The sequence below is a fragment of the Grampus griseus genome (genome assembly GCF_964374135.1).
Source record: "Grampus griseus genome assembly, chromosome: 6".
Lineage (NCBI taxonomy): Eukaryota > Metazoa > Chordata > Mammalia > Artiodactyla > Delphinidae > Grampus > Grampus griseus.
Window position 1 is genome coordinate 57,950,771 of NC_139000.1, and position 25,411 is coordinate 57,976,181.

The 25,411-nt window shown below is 37.6% G+C and overlaps 1 protein-coding gene across 10 annotated transcripts in view; it reads right to left on the minus strand.

The window, feature by feature from the left end:
* Positions 1-530: 530 nt before the first annotated feature.
* The window catches only part of PTPRD (protein tyrosine phosphatase receptor type D), a gene marked incomplete at its 5' end in the record, with an annotated part of 417,042 nt that continues 392,161 nt past the window's right edge, over positions 531-25,411 (minus strand). For all 10 annotated transcript variants that reach the window (XM_082656696.1, XM_082656688.1, XM_082656692.1 and 7 more), the window contains 7 exons: positions 531-4,190; positions 6,095-6,230; positions 9,292-9,446; positions 12,357-12,482; positions 13,643-13,769; positions 14,390-14,568; positions 14,976-15,261. In XM_082656696.1, the coding sequence (XP_082512822.1) occupies positions 4,122-4,190; positions 6,095-6,230; positions 9,292-9,446; positions 12,357-12,482; positions 13,643-13,769; positions 14,390-14,568; positions 14,976-15,261 (1,078 nt within the window). In that variant the 3' untranslated portion in view covers positions 531-4,121. The remainder of the gene's footprint in view (positions 4,191-6,094; positions 6,231-9,291; positions 9,447-12,356; positions 12,483-13,642; positions 13,770-14,389; positions 14,569-14,975; positions 15,262-25,411) is intronic.

Sequence of the window (25,411 nt, forward strand, 5' to 3'; positions counted from 1 at the left end):
ACAGTTCTGACTTATAATATTGAATGATTGAATAAACAATCGAAGCCAAGTATTTTCTTAGCCATGTTCCCAAAGAGTTTTTATGTACTTGAGAGATGCCAGTTGTTTCAAGATGATAATACTTATATACATCCTAATGCACTTATATAGTAGTCATCATGAAGAATTAAAGATTGCCTATGATCTCTAGTTTGAATGATACCAAGGCTTCTTTCTTTGCTGTGTGAACTTGGGCAAACCATTTCTTTAAGCCTCAGTTTGCTTACCAGTGAAAGGTGCTCACCTCAAGGCAGGCACCTGTAGATAGCAGCCTCTTGGTAAGTAGAATTACTATTAGTATAAAGGAACTAACCAGATAACCAGGGGGGAAGAGGGAACATACATAGTTAGTTCAAAACCAAAGTGCTTGAGTGGACAAAAGCAAAGGCCAGGGCTGCATAACACTGACATTTTTATTAGAATTCATTTGTAACAAATGGAACTTGTGTCAGCAAAGAACTGATTTTCATACAGACCTCTTTCGCCACCAATGTAACGATGTAAGAAAATAAAAAGCACGCCTTTCATTCTGTAAAACATTTACGCGTACTACTAATTAGAGGTAATTGTATTTTTTTAACAAGCCATTTTACAAGTTGGTTTTTTTTTTAAATTTTTCAGTCTATGCATCCAAAACGAGAGCAAAGAACACAACTGTTATTATCTTTGTAAAGACACTCCAAGCTTGGATGGCAAAGCCACATAACAGATGGAGAGGATGGATCTGTACCCTTCTGATCTCTGCTGGAGTATCAGGGCACCCATAAGCCCAAAGGAAACTAAAATCCAAAATAGGAAAAAGAAAAGGTAATGAAAAATAAAAAGCAAGGCCTAAAGCAAAGTGAAACCAAAACAGAAACCAAAAAACAAAAACAAAACCAGGAAAGAAAAAAATCTGTACATTACTGCAGAATTTTTCCTTTCCTTTTTCTATATTGGGTTATTTACATACACACAAACGAATTTCTGAAGCAGTTTCTTACAGATGGGTTCAAGTAATAACATTATTGGGTGTAGAATCAATAGGGCAGTGCATAGTATAAAGGTATAGAAAGTGCAAAGTTCCCTAGAGGCCCTTCCCTCCCCTGGCTGTCCTCGCCATTGTCTAACCATGCAAATCATTTTTAAAAAAGAGCTAAAATAAAGTTCTGTACAAATCACTTTTTATATATTTTGATTTTTTTTACCTTTGTAACTAATTACAAAATTATACATAACTACACGTACATAGGTAAATAATAGCACCGTACTGGTTATGATGATGAAAATAATTGGAAACTTGAAAGTTTATGGTAATGGTAGATAAAGATGTTTACCTGGGAAAAGAAGATAGAATGTTTGTACAGAAAAGCAGAGTGGAATGCACATCAATGACAGTAAGGGAGTTAGCTCTCAGAACAGCTCCTGAACAGTAAGATATCTGGAATATTCTCCTCCTCGCTCGTCTATGGTATGCATCCCGTTCATTTTCTTCTTGTGATTATTCTCCCCTTTCCCTTTGCCAAATGGGCAGTTTTGGTTTCAGGGAGAGAAACTGCTCATTGGCCAATCGTTCTGGTGTGCAGTACACCATCGGATTCTACCTGTCCAACATGGCATGTCTGCATGATGCAATGTCTGTCCGACCCCCTTTGTTTCACTAAACGAAAATCATAGCACTGAGTAATCTGGCACTTGGATAAATCTCCAAAAGATACAAACTAAAAGAAAACAACAACAGACCCACATAGTGCACATTCTTCTCCTGTTCTGATGTAGGTTAGAGAGTCTCATTCTGAGGTAGCCTTCTAGATACTTATTATTATTATTTTTTTTAGTATTATAGTTTTTTTTTTTTCTTTTTCTTTCTTTTCTTTTTTTTTTTTTTTTACAAAAGTGCTCAAATATGATGCTTGCAAGTGTTTGGTCTCTTGGATTTCATTCTGCTAGTGATGGGAAAATGTAGAAAACAAAACTCCTTCCATGCAGAACATCAATGAAGCTAACATTAAACCAAAATATTTTACCAAAACTCTTTAATAAGAGTTCCTTGGATATTCTGAGTGTTCTTTAAAATCATGTAAGATATGGCAAACTCATGCCATTGTCCATGGCTTCCTATAGAAATTATGTTGAAAAATTTGGGGGGGATATATATATACACATATATATATATTTTTTAATTTCTGCTTTTAGAAAAATCCTAATGAAATAGTAAATATGTTCAAAGTTGACAATCATGTTTGTTAATAAATTAAGTTTGGTGCAGTTACTGAATGTTCCAGAGCAGAGTTGGAAGGGATTACAAATAAAACAAGTAGCTTTTCCTGATGTTGACAATTATGAAAGGAAGAAGGGCCCTGATTATCCAAGTGCTTTGGGCTGGTACAATCACTAACATCCCCGACTTGGTTGAAAACTAGGAATGCATATTATTCAAAGAGTTTTTGTACATGTGGTAAACAGATAATGCTTTAATTGGAAGAGAAACACATACGAACAAATAATGAAAATATGAACCAAAAGCTGAAAAGAAATGCTATTAAAATAGGCATCAATTATAAGGCACTCTAAATGCAAAACTAAAACCAAAAGAAAACAAAGTACAGCACTTCCCAGGAATGCTGTATGCCACAAAAAATGTTTCTGACTGAACAGAGTAACATGAGTTTGGCTTTGCCCCTGTTACATATCATAAATGCAAATTTCATAGCACATACTATAGACAATATACAATTGAATACACTGTTTTTTAAACATCTTGATAGCTGATATATTACAACATTCTCTCCTCCTAAAGGGATATGCACTGACCTTTCCCACATGCACACCTCTTAGATATTTAATAATGTTTTATTGCACTAGAGTGTTAGAAATATTGAACTTTGTTGGAAGCCTGGCTAACAAAATAGTATTTGTGAATATGGTTAGGGGGGTGGGGGGAGATTGGGTAGGAAATTAAGGGGGTGAGGTTTGACAATCACTGATGTGCATTCCTCATTTCCCTTAAGAATTAAAATTGTGTGATATTGAGAAATATCAGTATGTCATAAAGTTAATAACAAATTGAAAAAGGTGTTACAATAGCTTCTCTACCTTAAAAAATTTAAGAACTAAATCATGGAAGAACTGAATGATAGCTATATCTATCTTTTTGTGTGGACACACTATATATACATAGACACCCCTATAAAATATGGATATATATGTATATATGTTAGCAGCAACTTTATACTTTGCGCCTCCCTGTTGATTCCAAAGAACAAAACAAAGTTCTCTTTGATTATTTGAAGAAAATGGGTACTTTCTCAGCAACGAAAACCAGACAGAAGTGTAAAAGTAATACCAGACGAGACCGATACTGTAGATTAAGAGTATTGCACAAAAATGTGCAAATTTTCCAATTATTTGATATTTCTACAGCAAGGTATCACAGATAACAGTTCTACAGCTTAAAAAAACCTACAATTTGGAAATAAAAAATGAAGAGTTATGTAACTTTTTTAAAATTCACTTTATCGAATGATACATTTTGTTAAAAAAAAAGTTTACACAGTTAAAAATGAAGCACAGGTCAGCAGTATCTTTACAATACTAAAAAACTAAATCAAAGACTTTCTTTTTAAACATTCCCCACCCCCTTTCCCCCTAAAATGTTATCATGAGTAGTATGCTGGGAAGGGGCGATGTCAAAGCAGAGTCCATTTTGTCATGAGAAGCCAGCAAAGATCTTGCCCTGAACTGCTGCACTCAGGCCATTTCTCTTTGCACCCATCAAGCAATCCTGAACAAGATGGCGGTTCTTTGCTGTGATTTCTTCTTCCCTTTATTTTGAATCCTTGAGGTATCTGTAAATAAAATCCTTCAGATGCCTCATCAGTCAGGACTCTCTTTATTATTTCTCAGGTTAGATTATTAAACTGTGAATTCTTGGTCCACCCGGAAGAGTTTGTTTTTTTAAATTTGTTTTGTGTGTGATAGTCCCACTAAGTGGTTGTTAGCTAGAAGTTAAGAAGGACTTCTCAAATGCCCTGTATGGCTCAGAAGAGACTCCATGGATATTGAAGGGCTTGCAGTAAAAATCCAAAGTGGGTCAGGGGTTTCTACGTTGCATAGTGATCAAAGCTGCCCAGGTACTCTAGCGCGGCTCGATAGCAGAACTGATACTGATCCTGCCGGAGACAAAGCATGGGGAGAAAGAAAAGGGGCCATGAGTACATTTTAACAGAAAAGTGGAAATCGATGTTGGAAGACAAAGTTACACCTAGATGGGGGCAAAATCACTGCTTTCGCCAATCAATTCAATCCAATGACCAATTGTTTTGTTTTGAGCAAAGAACCATTAGCCACATGGGGTACTTATTAACTTCACCACTCAATTCGACTAAAATAGTCTCCTAATTCCAAAGTAGTAACAGCTCCTGTGAACATTATCTTCCAGACATATGTGAACTGTTCTCCAAGGATAGTACCAGACAATTACCACCAGCTAAACATGGGAACTCCTTATATGTCACAGCCGTCTTTTAAAATTATCTAATTATTTGAGGTAAGTAATTTTCAGTTCGCATATTTAAGAGAGGCCTATGCAGACACATATTGTCCTGAGGAAAATGTGGTTTCATTTATCTTCTGGGCTGTTGCCAAAAACATTTGAATTAAAAAAAAAAAATCTTATCAGACAGTAGACCTTGTTGCCTGCAATCAGAATTATTCTCCATTGTTTCTGATGTGTTTATATAAGTGAGGGAAGCGGCCAAAAGGTATCGTTGTGATGAACATCAGGCACACAAAGCCGAATACACAGGGCGCTGAACTTTTAGGCTTTTCATCCCTTGAAAATGGCATCACAAGACTGGCTGCCCATGTCAAAAAGTACCTGTGCCATTTGGCCTAATTCATTGTGATGGCTAGTTAGTTGCCTGTTCTAGAAAGACCCACACTAAACTAAAACAGCATGAAACATGTCCTTTTTCAGACAGGGAAGAACACTGTCAAATGGGAATAAGTGGGGGCATTATAAGATAGAAAAATTATAATTTACAGATGAAGAAGGGGTGAGAAAAAGTAGGATTTTCCCCGTAAAAGAAACTTATTTTCAGTAGCCAATGGGGCTGAAAGTAGATAGTCTCTATTTTGCTTAAATGTGCATTTTTCTACAATAAAAATGGTAATGCAAAATAAATGGAGTTTGCTTTCCTATCTTGTCACAGTAAGTTGCTTGGCTAAGTGTTAAGGCTTTCTAAACGTCCAATTTCCCTCGTCACCCCCAACACCCATTAAGTTTGTCAGGCTGACATAATGTTTTGAGTATTGCAAGCCAAATGCTTGCACTATTTTGAAATCAAAGTCTGGAAGATACTGTGGGTTATGAATTTAGGAATACATATAAATTGTATAATTTGTTGGCCTTTTGAGAAACAGAAACACTATCTATCACTTATATTATCCTTAAAATGAAGTCAGTAGGTCAGACTGGCTAAGTCATGAATTCCTATTATTCTGAAAAATATCAGAATTTTCATAACAATTCTTGGAGTAGACAATGGAAGGCTAATTTCTCTAGTGCATATCCAGGATGCAAATATTTTAAAATACCATTATTAAGAAACGAAATATAGAGCAGTTGATAATACCTAGGCATATAGAAGGAGAATGGAGGCATAAAATGGGCCAAGGGTCTATTATCTCCCAGGTATATTATCTACCATTGGGCTTTTTACATATATTAAATTCGTGCAATGTATATCACATTAATGTATATATATATATAATGAATTATATGAAATTGCCATTTTTATAGGCCCCAAACAGTGACAATTTAACATGGTTCAATCTAATACGTCATCTTAGATAACTTCCAAACCAGCTCTAAGACATTGACACTGTCACTCCCATTTACAAAGGGGGAAAATGAGGTTCAAAAATATTAAACAACTGGATGCTTTTCCTGCAGTATTTTCCTGCATTTTGCCTCTGGTGTTGAGAGTCTCTGGACTCTAGGAGATCTTGGCAAACAAAATGTATTATTTGGTTCTTGAGATGTGACAAACAAACTCCTGGAGATTTTTCTCACCTCTGTCTGCACCATGGCTGGTCGTTGCGTTCTTAACATTTTGACAGTCTGGAAGATATCTACTACTCCTTCATATCTCATTCTTTCCAAAACAATGCTTAGTGTTATGAAGACTCCAGTTCTTCCAACGCCCGCACTGTCATAATAACAAAGACAACATTACTGGATGAGACACTCACGGTCTCGGCCACATTTGCTTGGAGGTGGACGTATGTCCACCAGCTTCCATATTACATTGGGTTCTACTACAGCAATGTTCAGGAAAATGTGGTGTTGTGTTCATGAAATGATTACTCTTAAGACAGTGTGCCATGATAACAGGTGAGAATGAATGTGGAGTAATTAGGATTAAGTCTTATAAAATATAATAACCTTTCAACTGGGATTATATGTCATTTTGGAAAGGGCCAGGAAACATAAAATAAATGGATAAAAGGAATGGTAAATAAAATACAGATTTATACTCTTCACGTAGATCCTGAAATTTTAGACTTTGCCTGCTTAATATTTTTAAAGTATGAAATAATTCATTTTTTTTGAATTTTATTTATTTTTATACAGCCGGTTCTTATTAGTTATCTATTTTATACATATTAGTGTATACATGTCAATCCCAATTGCCCAATCATCATGCCACCACCACCCCCTCCCCCGCCACTTTCCCCCCTTGGTGTCCATACGTTTGTTCTCTACATTTGAAATAATTCAGATAAGGTAAGACAAACTGGGTGCCTTCAGATTTTCTTGTAGTCACTTAAGAATCTGTGCAACATGTCCCATCACCTAGACGTAAAAATAAATATGAAGGTATATAGACTATTCAAATTCAGACATCAGTTTTGATATGAGAAAGGAGATTCTATCAATATAACAGGATTTTTGACATGGGATCCTCATTTAGTCTTTGGAAGGGTCTATGAATATCTTATATGTATGGATTGTGTAAATATATATATATTTTTTTGTTTCTGAAACTTACAACTTTAACAGATTATCAAAGGGGTCTCTAAACTGGAAAAAAATCAAAAAAGAAGAAGAAGAAGGAAAAAAACACAGTGGTTAAGAGCCATTGAGCTATACACTTATCTACTATTTTTAGATGTTCAGTAGCTAAAACACCAGGATTCTTTCCACCACGTTAGCAAGGTTTTGAGTTTCTGTTTTCTTTAATGTTTTAAGATGATTCCAGAATTGTAACAGCAGCAAGAGAAGAAAATTAATTCATAGCTTTTGTGCTCTTAGGAAGTAGGAAAGCATCTGGAGGTTTAGGTAATGAGGAAAAGAGTGAATAATCTGAAAAATCCCTACATTTTTGGATCCTAATTAAATGGCACGTGTAATGCTTGGGTACAGGCTGTAGAAAATGGATGGATTCATTTACTTCGGGATGTAGTTGATATATAAATAGTGTGTCCCTTTATAAACTGGGTTTTCTAAAGAGTCCTAACAGAAATGTAAGTGAAGCTTTAAAATCCATAGGCAGGTTTTACGGAGTGACTAAGGATAACCAGGCGCAGTCAAGGCTCTCTGGTAAGCTGGAGTAGATGACCTTGAAGGTCCCTTTCAACCTTGAAAGTCTCTCTTAATCCTGAGAGACTGTGATTTATGATCTTTTTGTTGAATGGTCCAGGTACTCCAGAGTCTATCTTACCTTGCTTTGCTCGCTCAAATGTAACAAAAATATAGGGTTTCTGGCTTTCTACTAGGTGCTTTCAAGAAAATAACAGACACTGGCCTTACAACTTCCAAATTTATTGACTTTATCCTGTTTTTAATAAGCTATAAATGAGTGGTATTTTTAAAATATCCCCAGATAAGAGAAGATATCTGGAAGTCTTTAAGGTATATGAATAACATGTCATAGTATACAAAGGAATCTTTGTATATACAAATAATTTTGTGACAAAAGCAATGAAAAGAGACACATGCATACACACACTTATTTATACTTATGGGAATGCCTGAAGTTAAAGAAAAATGTGTTGAACATATTCTTTTCTTTATAGCTTATACTGGAAAATTTGGATTAGGATTTGGGCAAATTATGTGGAAAATTAAGGGGGATATCCAGGTAATTCAAGTCCCGTATATACCACCCACTTTGTCTGAATATCGAGTCCCTGCATCATTTCCTACATGCTCTTTGGTGGTCTAGAGCAAAGAACTTTGGATAAGCTCAACACACAGCAAATGTGTATAAACAAGGTCTGCTTCTCATTTAATAGCACACTGTGTGTCCCAGAAGGGGTCTTGGAGATCAGCTGAGAAAACTGAGGTCTAGAGAAATTTCCCTACTGTCACAGAGCTACATGATGATAGTAGTGGGACTAGAGCTCAGATGTTTTGAAGCCCATGTCTAATATTTCTCCTGTTTTGCGACCTGTCTCCCATGTCACTAAGAACTATAGTTTGGGATTCTGGGGGGGAAGCAAAGTAAAATTTTTAATGAACTCTTTCAAGATTTTGACCATAAAGAGATTACAAACTGAAACTAAAACATATTAGGTGAATTCCTTTTGCTAGAAGGTTTTTGCATAGTAACTTCCAAAAGCACTAAATTTATGGTAATTGTCCTTTCTGAACTGTTTACTTGCTATTTCTGTTAGCTTCAATGACTTGAATTATAAAATGCCGTGGAAACTGTTGAAAATAATTAACTTGAAGGTGCTTCATTTTCTGATATAGCAACAATTTTCAAGCAAATTGCAATTTTAACTGAGGTACCATTCTAATCACTTATTGACTGAAAAGAATTAGTATTGTTATTAAGGCTTAATAACTATTTATGGTTTTCTCAAGAAGGCAAACATAGGAGAAAGATACAGAAAGATAATTATCAGGGTAATGCTATGAAAGCAAAACAAGTGAGTAATGATAAACTGAACAAATTATCACTCGGTGGTGTACAAACAATTCCTGTTATGGTAAAACAGGCAAAGAAAACACAGTTTGGTTCTTTGTTACAAGAGGCAAAATTTGAAGATAAAAATCTTCCTCTGATTATTTTCACTTTGTGGAAAGAAAGAGAAATGAGTCCTTGCTTTAGGGTTTACAATACACTTCTGAGAAAAATAAAAATAAAATTTCAGTTATGCAGATTCACAATAAATTGGTACCAACAATGAATAGACAACAGTACATACTTTCAAAGTTATTGCATTCAGCACAAATGGAAACTCATCATTCCTGATTCTCACCTGCAATGGACTGAAATGGGTCCATCTTGGCCAAACTGCTCTTTTGTTTTATGGACTTGGCCAATGAAGTCAATAAATCCTTCCCCAGACTTTGGCACTCCTTGCTCTGGCCAGTCAGTGAACTGGAACTGCCTGACGGTTCGGGACTGCCCGTCCTTTAGAGAGAAAGCCACGTATCCAACCGCAAAGGAGGACGCCAGGAGGATTCAGCCAGTGCACAGACCACAACAGCAGGCATGATTTTTTCCAAAAAAGGGAAGAAAAAGTTAGAAACATGTTTAACTAGAAAATTAGTCAGTTAGTATCTTACCTGCTATCAACACTGTCTACATTCACATATATTTAAATTGCAAATTTCTTTACTCTCACAATGCCCATTAAAAACCTGAGCTTTCATAAAAAGCCACCTAGTTCCCATGTTAGTAAATGCTCTGAGCCCCAAAGTTTGCCTTCAAAACCGAAGTGGAACATGTACACTCCATTTCAAAATTTTCAGAATCCAATAACTTCTTAATACTGAAAGGAACATCCAGGCATGTCATCCAGACCAGAGATTTTGCTATTGTCATGATACCTTCACATTTGCTGTGTTTGCTTATTTGCAACATTGTCAAATGACAAGTAGTGACACTGAAAGGATCTGATGCAAATTGGGTAGCTGGATTTAACCTGGATGCCCCACACGTCTCAGAGGTATATTTCTAGCCAAGGCAGTATACACAGCGTGTACCAGGTGACTGTGCTGTTGAGCAGGAAGTGAAGTGTCCCTCAAGGAGACAGGAGAGACTATTAGTAGATAAATGTTGTTTTCTGAAAAAGGACTCTTCCTGGCTGACCACAGGAACTGAGGTGTCTGTGCGGGGCTTTAACACGGACAAACCAAAAGCTAGATACAGGAGCAGTCTATCTTTCCTAAAGAGATTGGCAAAATTTCTCTGATTCATGAAGTATAAATGGTTTCAAAAGAAGACACTAAGGGACTTCTGATTCCTTCTGGAATTGCACAGTGTTTTTGGAAGCACAACAAAAGCAGAAGGGACCCTCTGTTTACAGAAGCAGGAATAACGATTATGACCATCAACTTTCTTCCCTCAATCAACAGAGCGAGAGAGAATCCAAATTCCAAGTTTACAGGGGCTGATTCTATTTGAGGAGTCCCTGCTCCTAGTTAAGGCTTCAGTTTGGTCCTCCTTTCCACTTCTGTAACAACTCTCTCCACATTAAAGTCATTTTGGATATAGATGTGCAAGTTCCCAAGATTTTGGTTAAGTAGACAAAGACCCAATCCTTCTCGTTCAGTTATATGGAGAAGAGGGGATGGCCCAACTCGAGATGGACATATATCAACCAGCCTGGTGGTTTCCATACGAACAGGGCATATTCCTGACTGGAATCATTTGGGAATAGAAATAAATTGGGAGATCACATCAAGTTTGTGAGAATACTGAGGAATATGAAAGTAACTGCTTGGCCCCATAACAAACTTATGGAAGGTTACCATGGAAGCATGATTTACTTCCTTTTGATTCAAGAAAAGGTCTGAAAAGCACAGGAAGGGAAGCCAGAGGCTAGGTAATACAGATTTGTCTTCCTCTGATTTCCTGGGGATTTCATTTCTGACCATAGTTGTTTTTAACAGCATGTGTACAGACCTTTACGATTTAGAGGAGAGACCACCTGACTCCACTTAAAGGTTACCTGTTTAACAATACTGTATTCTCAAGTGCCAACTTGCTTTCTAAACTGGGAAGTTGAGATTAGAAACATACTAGGAGCACAAACAGCAAATGCTATGGCAGCTAAGAACATTATACAATCACAGAGAGGCTTCAAAACAAAACATAGGAACAAGTTCCTGCTTCAGTGTTTCTTGTCTCTGCCATTTGCAGGGCCTGGCTCCTACACTTTGCCGTCAGAAATGGTTGGTGAGTTCGCTTGGAATGCACTCAGAGTTTTCACTCACATATCTAGCTTCAGATTCTGAAAGGGATGCTTTTTCCTTTTTTTTTTTTAAAACAATGTGTCACCAAGGCATGCTTGCTTGGGCAACTCAAAACGAGACCTAGGGACTTAACTGTTGTCTTGAGTATAGTCACCTTCAGAGTAGTTAAGACTTCAGACTTTCTGGGATTAACAGGTCTGTCACCTGGGCCAAGCAGCCTGCTAACCAATTTCTCTTTCACTTTAGGTCAACAGCCAGGGCCAGGCTTTGGGGATTAGTAGACAATCTCTAAACATGAGTCTTGGTTGAGAAAGCTGCTTTCCAACAAAAACAATGGATCAAGTAAATAGCTCTACCCTACAGTTTTATTCAACCCACCCACTGTGACAGTTCCAAAAACAAAGCAGGGCTTTGGACTGACCCCACTCTCTCCTAAGATGTCTTTGTAATCATGGTTTGAAAGTGGCCAAAGGCAAGGATATTAAAGTTTATGCATAGAACATCTTACATCAGGGCTGAACCTTGCACTCAGCAATCTAGATAAGAAATGCAGAATGAAAATTAGCCAACAAGGGTCGTGGGTGCACAGCTCTCATGGACAGACACATTAGCACACCGAGGAATAAACCATGCCAGGAATCAAATTAGAATGTGTAAAGCTTGTCAGATTCTTCTAAAGAATGCCATTTGCTCAGCAATTTTAAAATCATACCAAATTAACCTCCAAGCCAACATGACCTAAAGGGCTTAGCAAAACAACAACATATTTACAGCCTCAAGTAATGAAGAAGTCAAAAAAGCTCCAAAGAGAATAAGCTGAGGAGGTGAATGTAAGCACAGCCAACCAATCAATAAATGCTTCCCGGCACACACACTCACCAAGCACGTCCCCAAAGTTGGGCTGCCAGATGCTACATTTGAATGTGAGCCAAGCCTGGGCTTGTGAGAAACCTTACAGGACAGGAGAAGTTACTCTTATGTTTAAAAAAAAAAAAAAATCCTCCAGGATGAGTGATTTCTTTTCACTTTGGGAGTATGGTCACTTGGAAAATATTTCTCCCAGGGATGCATTTTAGACTACTTTTCAGTTAATGGTTAAGAGCATAAGACTGTGCCAACTTACCCTGGCATCTGTGACCTTGAATTCTCTTAGTATATATTGGGGCATGTTGTACTCAGCCATGGGATCTACAACAAAGTACTGGTATCTTGCAGATCGTTCTGCTGGCCAGTACTGGTGACATTTCTCCTAAAAAAAAAAAAAAAAAGATTAATGTCAAGCTACGTAAAGTGTAAATAAAGTTTTGTTTATCATGTATCTATATATTTAATGTCTTTCTTTCACTAATACAGTTTTAGAATTTAAGGTGATTCCAATCGCATATGACTCATTTTCTCTTTGAAACCATAGGTTCCCTGAGGATAGGGAAATCATGTGGTTCAATATTTGTGCATGTTATCAAACATAGTACTTGGCATACAGTAGGTGCTTAATACACATCAGTTGACTGAATTCTTCAATAGGGTAAGCATCTTCATACTTACAAGTTAGACAATTAATTACATCAGTCCTCGGACATAATGCTAGTCACGTTAATCATGCATTGATCAACACTGTGTTTTGGAATGAAGAGAACCATCAAGTGTGAACACAGAAAGAAACCTCTGAATTGACCTAGTCCAGTCTCCGTCAGCTGAAGAACCTGGAGCCCACGCAGTTTTAATGACTTCAATAACTAAATCAGAAAAGTCAAGTTACTTTCCTAGTTGGTATTTTTTCACTCTCTCTGTGGGCTCTAAAAAGTTGGGTTTTGGATGCATCTCTACCATTGAGTTTATACAAAGACGAGAAAGAAAACATCTCAAGCACATATGGCAGAATGCTTGTATCTATTGAATCTAAGTGGTAGGTCCTTAGGTGTCTCTAACGCTATTTTATATATTTTTCAGAAGAATCATTTTTTAAAAGTAAACCTGAGGTTACCAGATTATATCCTTTGAAAAACTACGTAACTTTCCAACAGTTTAATGGGAGTGGAAGATGCGCAGGTAAAAATTTGCTTCAGAGATGAAAAAAGTCAAGTTCCTTCATACAGAGTAATGATGGCACCCAAGCTCTAGCTTGTCCAGAGCGAAAGGAAGTAAGAACACATTGAGAGTCTAAACAAGCCAGACGTATTTGTCTCTATGATTGTGTTTCACTGGAACAAAAGTACCAGTTCTTTCTTCAAAACACACAAATGAAAGAACTTGATATGGCTTTGCAAGTTAAAATTCAACACAGTAATGAATGGCCCAGAACACGTCTGGAGTACTCTGTGTTTCAAAGAAATGAGGCTGGCACTCGGGTTTTTAAAATGAAATCCTCATTTCCCTTGTGGTCTGAGTGTCTTATAAGGAGACACTCACTCTGCCCATCTCACGCAGCTTGGTGAGCATCACAACGATGGTGGAATTGTGCTCCCACAGCATCCGCCAGAAGTCCTCGGTGGTCTCTGCCAAGGGCCCCTGGGTAGCGATGTAAGCTTTCTGTTGTCTGAATCACAGAGAACGAAAAGAGCATGTTGAAGTCATCAGAAAACATGCAAAGGCTTCACATTTGATATGTAAACATCAAACCAGGTAATAGAAAATGAAAACATTATTAATGCTATTGCAGTAAATTCCCATTAGGATTGTGTAATCAAATAAGAACATTTAATACATTTGGGGGATTTTGCAAAAGAAATTGCTTTGTTAATATTATGATGTATGTCTTTATCATTGTTATTTAAACTTCAGAGCAATGCTAACAGCTCAATTTCATGTGTCATACCAATCACTTAAGAAACACTTAGTTGTGCAACTTCATTTTGTAGAAATGACTCTTACACAATCTACTGAATTTATATAATATGGTACAAACAGTGCCTTTATTAACTCCTTCCACATCCAAATGACTTCTGAAAGAAGAGTGCACATGGACAGATTAAAAACTCTGTGACTGCTTCTTCTTAGTCCTCTCTAAAATAATAAAAAAGCGAATACCAAGGGACTGGATGCTGACCTCTGCAGAAAGAAAACACTTTGAATTGAGATGAAATTCATGCTGGCTGTGAAACTAGGGCACATGTAAATATCAAGGCTTTGGACTGTCAGGGGAGCAAGAGTGTATACCTGTATCCGTCAATAAAACTGGCATTGATGTAATCAGATCCTTCTACTCCTCGGATAGGCTGCAGGCATACCCTCGTGGATTCATATGGCATAATATTAACAAGGCGATTTTTGAATTTATTACATGGAAGATTGGCACTGATGAATCTTGAGGTGTGAGCTTTAGAACTGGCTAGACGCTGTTGTAGGAAAAAAGAAAAAATCAAAGATAATTTTAGCCTGTAGCGTGACTTCAGCGTACCCAAGATTCCCTCATTAGATACAAAGATTTTGTTTGCTTTTAAGCAAAGGACTCTTCCAACTGTACTGCTTTTCACTTCTACCTAATGAGTCCATATAGACTATGGAAGTTTTAAATATTATGTTCTGAGAGTACGAGCTCTCAGTTTAAATTAGGGTACAAAAGAGCTCTAGGTATTATTAGGAAGCAAAGGATAGAAAAGGGAAGGAGGAAGAAAGTGTTTTACAGTCAGACACCTGAGGGAGAAGGTCAGGTGAATCTTGTAACTTCACAAATTTGAAAGGTTCAGAAGGACAATTCCAGAATGACTGTTCCTGAATTACCACATCACATCTAATATCATACCTTAAATTCGAGCTCCATCCCTGTGACATTCTCTCCTGTTTCTCTTTGTGTCAGCTTCTGAATGTAGGCATACAAGTTTCTAGCCGGCACTTCGGTATCCCCGCAAGTCACTGCCTCCGACAGTGCATCGTGGATAAAGATGTACTGGTCTTCTGTCTGAACCATGTAATTCCTCTGGGCTCTCATTAAAGTTACATGGCCGTAAATGTCTACAGTTTTTTCATGCTTTATTCTTTCTAACATGGCGTCTATCACAATGAAACAGCCAGTCCGGCCAACTCCCGCGCTACAAGGAAAACAGAGAAAATAAACGTCCAAATGAATCTCCTGGGGAACCAACACATCATAACATTATTCTCATTACTTTTAATTAACGACGTTTTAAATCCATTAATTCTACTCAAATAGCTACTGTGATGATTTGGGGGCATTCTAAACCAAAGGGTAGGGAACAAATTAACAAGTAAAAGGTGATTGGTTTCAAAATGTAAAATTATTAAATCTATAACTACTGTGCTCCTTGATCACGTAACACAAAGCAGACATTAGTTTGAAATTATTATGAAAAAAACACATTTAGGCTTTTTACATTAAAAGATATTTTAAAGCTGGTCAAGATCGAACTAGGCTTTATCTTTTTACAAACTATTTCAGTCTATTTTAGTTCAATTTATTAAAAAAAGGAAAAAAAAAAGAAAACTAGTAAATCATTCAACTTGAAACATTTCACACTCTAAAACTCAGCGAGGAAGTTTTAAAACCAATCTAGTGGGAAGTGTGTAATTAAAATATTAAAATGTTGCTGCATACTCAAAATAGTGGAGTGTATTCTCAATGGAAAGAAATTCTTAATAAAAAGCAATCACTAGAGAGTGTGGGTGTGCTTCTCGCTTTTACTCCTTTTTCTTCCAGAGTTGAATGTATTTTGAAATTTTAGGTGAAATTAAAGTATTCTGTGTGGGAAAATAAAAGCCTCAGTCTTTGTTACTGAAGAAGCTCTGAGGCATTTTTTTAAACTCCATTACTTATATGGACTTCTGGGTTGTTCTCCAGTTGGTGGGACCTGATTCAAAGAAGAGGAGGTGAGAGGTCAACGAAGCACAGTGACAAGTTCTGCCGCCAACGAGATAACCTAATTCACTGAACTGGATTACGGAGTCCGGTTGTTGGAACATTGGAATTTCCTCGAGTGTGGGAAAGAATACTAACAAAATCACACATCTGTGTTCTTAAATCCAAGGTAAGCCTTTTATTGTCTCTAATTTTATCAGACCCTTTTGGGTGAGTCCACTTATGTGTCACGTATGGCTGAATCCAAATGTTTTTCTCGTTCTGATCATGGATGCTTACCTGGCTGGGAAACATGTAATCAACAGGAATAGGTTATGTATCAGCACCTTAGACACCAAGCAACAGACAGCCTCCTTCATTCACTACGTACCAGTGTTCCCCGTCATTTATTTGTCCACCTGTGCACTGATACATCCATCTCTTCATTCAATGAGCAGTGAAGTATTTTGCTAAGTAACGTAGGGGTTACAACATTAAAGGTGACTTAGATCCTACCTAGAGCTCAGATTATCAACGGAGATAATACTTTACATAAATATTTATAACACAAGAAAAAAACGGTGTGTTGGTTTGTGGATGATGTGGCATTTGAACCAAGTTTTGAAGGACGGGAAAGGATGGGGAACTGAGGAGACTGAAATAGCAAAAGAAATAGAATGGCTTTGGGAGCTGCATGTAAAATTTTCATAGGCCTAGTGAAGCACCAGTGCAAGGGATGTACCAAAACTTCGTATAAATGAGTTTAATGAGCACTAGGGTACCTGATTCAACTGCCAAGTGGCTGTAGGTGGTAAGTGAGCATTTTGTAACAAATATTACCTTTATGTAACTACTGAGCAGCATAGATCAAACCCAGCCTCCACATAGGAGCCCTGAGGTTCAGATACTAGTTTATGCGGAAATAGGATATAACCACTATTTAAAAATTGTTTACCTTTTTTGTCTTGTCAGATGTAAAAACTGTCAGTATCTAGTCAGAGACTCCATTCAGGGTTTAAACCACAAAGTGACATGCCATTGAAGTGTAATGCAAAAGCCTTCGGGAAAAAGAGTCTGAGAGATGATAGCACATTTCCTAGCACAAAACAATTAGAAACCTGATGCACTGAGATCCACGAAGTCCCCTTTTCTTTTGTTAGTTTTACCAAAGAAACCTGTAAGATGGCAAGTTTTCCCTTACACTCCCCACCTTCTCCCTCCCCCATACCCCAGCAGGATTATAATCACCCTCTGTCCCAGATCCCTGTTGTCTTAAATACCACCCTACAGTCCCAGTCACATCGTATTATTAGTTAGTCTGGTAGGGCCACTGTCTGCAAATAATGAGCATATCTTGAGAGCAGGAACTGCATTTTCTGTTTTCTGTGCCCTGCACCAAGCACGCAGTCAGTGTGCAATGATGTTTGTGAAGAAGTGAATGACTTAGTGATTGGCATGAGAGGCCTTGTATAATGAGCATCCTATCCAGCTTTGGTAACAGGATCCCTCAGTCAGTGGAAGAAATCCTACATTTGATAAAGGTTCAGAACTATGTGGAGAATACCTGAAGACTCCACAAAGTGTCTGATAGGGAAGAAGGAGACAGGAAAATGCTTTGAGTGGTTTCCACATCTTGGTCTCCTGATAAGCCATCACACTGCAAATAAAGAAACTAGGTAAGAATTAGCCTGGAAGACAGAGGCAGCCTCCACATTTGGTGGGTTCTAAAACTAAGTAAATCTTTTTCCTTTTTCTGTGTTGTCTTTCTAATTGTGCATTACTTCCATCTAGATACAATTTCATGCATTTCTACCTAGTGGAAGACACACTGTAAGCCATATAACTGAACCCTATGAATCAAGTCCAATCTAGACAGTGGCAGGAGTATTTTCTCCAAATATGCATCGGGGGCCGTTCCAAATGTCTGGATGATGCATGGTTCTGTATTCTGGCAAAAAGATACTACAGAATCTTGCAAAATTGGTAGGGATAACTCCAGACCCTAACAATTTCAACCTCTACATGGTGATAATAATTCTTTTTTTTTTTTCCAAAAAAAACGAGGAAGGAAAAAAATCAAACATGTGCCTGTGTCTACCTCATGAATTGTGGGAAGAAAAGAAACAAAGAACAGAGGCTATGACTTGTGCAAAGCTTATTTTTTCCTCCTCCAAACACAAAATATTGTTAACAGCCCAATCTTGCTGTTCATATGGAAGAGAGGGAAGAAAGTGTCCCTGGAACTTACATGTTACCTCTTTTCTATGATGAAGAGTTCTTGGGGGTTTTAAATGTTAGACGTGTCTCTTAGCTTGAAGCAAGACCCTGAGGTTCAAAATACTTTTTACAGATACCAGTGGCTGGGTGTCCCTGAGACAGTCACTTAACCTCTCGTTTTTCTATTGTTCTTAAATCATGATAGTGCTAATTCACTTGTTAATTATCTAGTAAGTTTTAAGGCTGAATTAAAAATACAGAGTGTTTTGCAAACATGAAGAAAGATGCAGTCGCTTTGTAGGTACAAACTCCATCTACAAATTCTACCTCTAAAGCTGACAACAAGAAATAGGAAATGTTAATGCCGGGAAATTTTTGATAGAATCACCACAGGATCATTTGAGATCAGGCTTTCAAAATCTTGCTTTAATCTACCCCCTCAAGCTTTTCTTCCTTTCCTCCCCATATTTCCAATAATAATACTTTACATTTGAGGAAGTTTCTGCTTTCACACGTATTCTCAAGGTAAATGAGATGGCAGTGAAACGCCCTCTCACCACAGCGCTCGGCGTCCTGGAGGTATTCAGCAAATGTCTTGTCAGTTTCTTTTCCCCTTCAATGATTCACAACATTCGGGAACTTCCCTGAAGTCCTATAGCTAATGGTAAATGGCCAAATAGGGACTCAAATGCAAGTTCTGAGATGCTAAACTTTAGCACCCCATTTCAGGGCATCACCATTACTTCACATGTCTTTCTGCCATCTGGGTAAGCAACAATTGACAAACATGGAAACTTTCTTGTGACCCATCCCTCTATAACATTCCTTTAGTAGTGCTTAACTCTCCCCAATGAAAGTTCCTTGAAAAGCCTTTCTTCCTTGGTTTCTATGACTCTGATTGAGGGATTATGATGAACATCAGATACTCCCCTTTGGGTTGATGGTAGGAAGGCAGGAGATTTTGTAATGATCTCAAATACAAAATAACCTGAAACATGTTGCATATGAAATTAGCCAAAAAGATCTGTGACTCACTTAATGGTTCCATTGACTCTAGGAAAGTGTAGAATTTCTATCACGTTGGAAACCAAAATCAAAGATCAACTCTAAATGTCATCTTCAGAAATCTACTGGCAGCTCTTTAGACTGTGCCTCAGTATGTAACGTTTTTTTCTTTTTTTTTTTTTTTTGCGGTACGCGGGCCTCTCACTGTTGTGGCCTCTCCCGTTGTGGAGCACAGGCTCCAGACGCGCAGGCTCAGCGGCCATGGCTCACGGGCCCAGCTGCTCCGCGGCACGTGGGATCTTCCCGGACCGGGGCACGAACCCGTGTCCCCTGCATCGGCAGGCGAACTCTCAACCACTGCACCAGCAGGGAAGCCCTGTAATGTTTTTTTCTATCTGACCCCGGTGCTGTTCATCCTCCGACTTCTCTGGATTCTTCCATCTGAATCTCTTTCTCTAATTTACGTATTTCTGCCAGCCCCCAAAATGGAGATAATATCCCCAAAGTTCTGCCCTCCTTTCTCTCATTGTCCTTCATGGTTCAGCAATCATCTTAAAACAAACGATTCCTAAAGTAACAGCCCTTTCTTTGAGCATAAGGGAGACCTATATTTCAGACTGCTCTCAGGTTTCTCTAGAAATAAACATATACCAAGAATAATCAACATCTTCTCTGCTCAGATTCGGGTCATTCGGGTCTAAAATTTAAGGATCAGCTTGCATTGGTTTTGCCTTTTGCCCTGCACAAAAACAAATTATAAATTTCTATGCATTCAGTTTCTACAATTTTATTCATCTATCCATCAGTGGTGTGCCAGAGCTGGCAAAAGTCAGTTGTTAAATTCTCAGAAATCCTGCTTAAATAATTATATTAAAAATAAAGGTAACACTCAAAATACATTGCTTCTTAATTATTTTACATTTATGCCCTTCAGGTGAAAATATTATATAATGGTATGCTACTGAGTATCTCTCCCCAGCTTTTGGATTCAGTGATGTCATATTTGTAGCGTGGAATCTGCCACTGTGGGAGTACTTACACCAACATAATTGACCAATACTATTCCCTACCTCCAACCCCTGCCATCCCAAGCTGGTGGTTACATATTACCAGCACAGAGACTATCCAAATTCATCTATTCGTACCACCACCCAGGGACAGACAGGAAATGCTCATTACTTTGTTCTTCCATCCTCATTTGCTATACTATACTCTTTCCTAAGATTCTGCAGGCTATTAGCCCACAAATGTTTACTGAGTGCCTATCATGTGCTAAGATATCGGGGAAGTGGTGAACAGAAAAAACATGATCCTTGCCTCATGGAGATGGCAGTGTAGTGGGGGAATTTGATATTAATAATTATATGAATCAATATATAATTATAAATCTCAACAACTGTTGTGATGTGTAGAATCCTGGAAGAGCACCTTTGAGGAAGTGTCATTTAAATTGATAGCTGTTAGGAACTGGATTGCGTCTCCTCAAAATTCATATGTTGAAGCTCTAACCCCCACTGTGACTGTTCAAAAAGAGGGTCTTTAGGGAGGTAATTCAGGTTAAATGAGCTCATAATGGTGGGTCCCTAATCCAGTAGGGCTGGTGACCTTGTAAGAATATAAGAGACTCCAGAGATCTCTCTCTCTGTGCACAAGTATGCAGGAAAGGCCGTGTGAGGACACAGCTAGAAGGCGACCATGGTAAATTAGGCCAAGAAGAGGGGTCTCACCAGAAACCAACCCTGATGGCACCTGAGTCTCATACTTCTGGCCTCCTGAACTGTGAAAAAATAAAGTTGTATTATTTAAGGCCCTCAGTCTGTGGTACTTTGTCATGGCAGCCCTAGCGAACTAATACAATACCTAAAGGACAAGGAATGGTTTGCTGAGTGAAGATGGGTGGGAAAGCTTTTGAGGAGAAAGAATATCCCAAGAAGAGACCCTGGAATGGAAAATAGCTTAGTATATTGGAGTAATTAAAAGGAAGCCAGGGTGGCTGCAAGGCAGTGAGGGAAAAAGGGCATGTTCTACACACTTATTTCCCATTTTAAGGACTGTTTAAAATTTTTATTACATCTATAACTCTATTAACAGCAATTGTTTAAAATAATTCTGTTTTACTCGTTCATAGTTTACCTTTATGACACGGCTCATCTATTCTTGAGTTCTTTATTTTGTTACATGTACTGGTTTGCTAGACTACGTCTTTGAATAATGATTCATATAAAATATGCGTGGGTAGTATTATTTCTGATGTCTTGTATATCTGAGAAGCTCTTTATTTGCCTTTACATAGGGCCAGCAACTTGGCTATGTGCAGGATTACCGGGCTCCAATATTATCTTCTCAAACTCTAAATATATTGCTCCACGGTCTTCCTTTGTATTTTGAAGAAGTCATAGGCCAGTCTTATTTTTTGTCTTTTAGTAGCAATTCTACCCCAAGTGCTTGTGGGTTTTTTCATTAACTTAGAGGTTCAATAGTTTCATCTGGATGAGGCACTGGTCCCATCATTAAATCTGCATGGCTCTCAGGTAATAACAACACTTTTACTATAAGAGTCACACCTTTCCCTCAGAACCAGAAGATTTAAACATATTTTAAGCTTTCCCACCTCTGGGCTTTTGCTTATGCAGGCTCTCTGTCCTCCTTATTGTGTCCACATGTTGATATCTACCTTCCTTCAAGACTCAACTCACCTGCTGCATCCTCGACCAAGACTTTACCCTTGGTTTATTTCTCTTTGGATCCTTATGACAATTTATACCACTTTATTGGCAACTGCCATACCTTATTTTTGTTTTCTGGTTATTATCTTTATGCCAGTTGATACTCTCCTTTAGGAGAGTACTCTCCTTTAGGGGAAGAACAACAGCTTCCTTGTCTCTATTGCGTTTGACAGTTTCTCCTGGCAATTTCCATGCCAGGGAATACAAAGGTGCTCAACTTGAGTTGCAAATTTTTAAAAAACGTAAGTTTAAAAATGTTGTCTTCTTCTGGATCAATAGCATGTACAGGAACAAAGGCCCCTGCATGGGAGTATTCCTTTGCTACATGTTTATAAAGATAAAGGGAATTCTTATAACTTGATGAGATGGAATCAACCTGTGCTTATGTTTTACTCCAGTTGCTCATAAATAACAAACCTCAGGCACCACATTTTTCTTAAGAAATTGAACGTTGAACATTCAGAGCTTTTAAAAGAATGCCAGCCTACTTTTGTTTGAATTTCCAAGTTCCCGCAGCAGCACACATTTTACTTCCTTCTCCAATTTGCTCTATTTTTCACCCATCAGTATCTGAGTGCAGTGCACCTATCAAAATGAAGAATTGTAGTTCTAAAAGCAAATGCATTTTTCTTTGATCCTGAAAAACTTAGCTCCTCATGGCGGCGATAATGATGGAACCCTATTTAGTGCTGTTTGTTTTTCATCATTTCAACAGCCTTCAACGTGAAACATGATAAGAACAGCAAAACTGATAAACCACCCTTATTTTTATCTATCTTCTGTCGGAGTAGTTGCCAAGCACAAAGACAGATTTTTCTACATATCTTTGGGAAAAAAAGAAGAGTGCATAACCCTGTGTTTCAGGCTGAGGCCAGCACAATTCGGGACACTTATTATGTTACAGAAAATTCCAGCAAGAAGGGAGGAGGACAGCACTTTTAAATCGAGTCTAGGATTAGGTTGGTCTCTGTTACCCTTGGAGTAAAACCAACTTTCTAAGTTACCTTCGGGTGAGGACAGTAATTCCACTAAGGTAAACCAAATTATTGACAAACTTTTGCCTTAAAAAAAAAAAAAAAGGTTTCAGTGAGTGATAGACATTCCAGTGTTTGCAAGCTGAAAAACTAGGCAATCCACTAAACAAACACGCCTACTAGGAAATTGTTATTACTTCACTATTAGCATTCATCCAGTTACAACATTTGTTTTCAATTTCTAAAAACATGATTGAGTTAGTCCCAGGAGTTGAAATATGCTTAATGTCCCGTGATGTGATACGGTAGTAATGTGCAAAAGGAAAACATTAAGAGGCACGAGGGGGCTATTTTGTACTAAAGTCATTCTGGGTATGTGCTTAAAAGTTGGCTTTTCTGATTAATCTGGTGGAGTTTTAATGCTGACCCTTTACTGATACTTCAATGATATGGCAAAGAAAGACAACAGAATTAGAAGATTTTACAGATCATTTAGTTGGGTGCAAAGACAGTACAATATGGCCCCCAAATCATGGTGAGCATTTCATACGTATATCAGCTCGTGCTTTGATTGGATATTATAGTTCAGAAAAAAGAATGGCATTTATGAACTGCAAGACTATTAAAAAAGGAATCTAATAGAATGGATTGAGTTTTATGACTGAGACTTATAAGATTAATCAGATGACTATCCTGATAAAACTGAGATGTGATCCTGATATGACTGCTGTTTTGAAACTCTTCCCTTTTTTTTGACAAAAATTAACATTTAACTTAATATACAGCTATACTGGGCATCTCTAGAATATTTAGGGCTCTCTACAAAAAACAGACGTATAACTGTTTTAGTATTACATCCTCTGGCATCTCTTTAGAATGACCAGAGAAATTATACAGATTTCTTGGATATAAATATTCATCTGCCTAATTCACTTTTATATATTATTATAAAATAAAAACTAAAAAGATATCTTTGGACAAACTGTCATTGAAATGCAGTAGAATATATCCATGCTATTAAGTAGTTGTTTGCGAGGGCAGTTTTGCAGTGTTTGTGAAAATTTTAAATGCACACATCCTTTGACACACACTTCTAGAAATCTCTCACGGAGGTATAGTACACATATGCACAGAGAGTTTTAGAAAATGATTTTCATTGCAGCATTATTTGAAATAGCAAATTATTATAACTAAGGAAATGGTTAAATAAACTACAGTACATAAATACTGAGAATACTATGGGCAGTTAAAAGGAGGAGGCAAATCCATGTATTGACCAAGAAAAAAATAGATTTATGAATCTGTTGCAGAGCAATATATACATCATGATAACACTTATATTTTTTACAATTCCACACAAGACAGTTATATATTGAATATTTTTATATGCATACCTGTTGATTCATGGAACTCGATCTCCAAAGATACACAAATGATACCAATAGTTGTTACCTCTTGGTGGAGAATGGAATCGGTCATGGAGATGGTAAGGAGGCCTTTCACTTTAGATGAAATGTATGATTTTTTTTTTTTTAGCAAGGACAATATAATCAGTAATAATGGAATTAAAAAGAAATATAAAACAGTGGGTAAACAGTTACTATTATAAAAATATGAAAGACTAGTGAACAGTTGAGGATCCAAAGAAGTAGAGAGAGAAGATGGAACCTCATTCACTCTAGCTTGGGAATACTGCCCAGAGATGGATTCTCAGGAGAAGTCAGGGTGATGCTGGCAGCCCTTTGCAGCCTGGACTTGATCGTGCCATCAGCTGCTGGCCTTCAGCACAGAGAGAATTCTTAGTACACAGTTAAAATAAGCAAAAGTTAGGATGAGACCATCCAGTACACTGATCACTCTAGAAAGAAAAAGTGCATTACACTCTTAGGCGGCATCCTCTGATGATCAAAAGTTCACACTTCATCAGCAGAGAAGAAGCAGAGACTAAGCATAGAACAACTGACCTGACAAGGATCCTAGTCTATAATATTGAGAGGTCAAGACCCATCATATTCCCTCAGGACATTTTATTTTTCCAGATGGGTGAAGGGGGATTTCTTAAAATGAATTACGCCTATAAAAACCAAAAATCCACATGGGTCTAATCTGACTTTTTCCCCCAAATATATTGACTCAAAAATCCTCCAAAGACTTTTCTGTATAATCTTGGCTCTGTCCCAACGTTATCTGCCAAACACATTCCTTATTATTCTTAAAATGTGATGCTCAAGATAAAGTAGAAGGCTAATATGTTTATATAAAGAACACCTGAATATGCCATAGCAGGTTTTATTTTACAGATGGATAGAGGAGGCCATTAGGCAGAGATAAAACAGACTCAGCTGGTTCTTATAATTGGTAGTTGACTTGAATCTGAATGAGGTCAATTGAGTAATGCTATGGAATTATGAGGAACTATATCTTTTTCACTGAAATTTTCTTTGTAAATGGCCATATCGGTTCA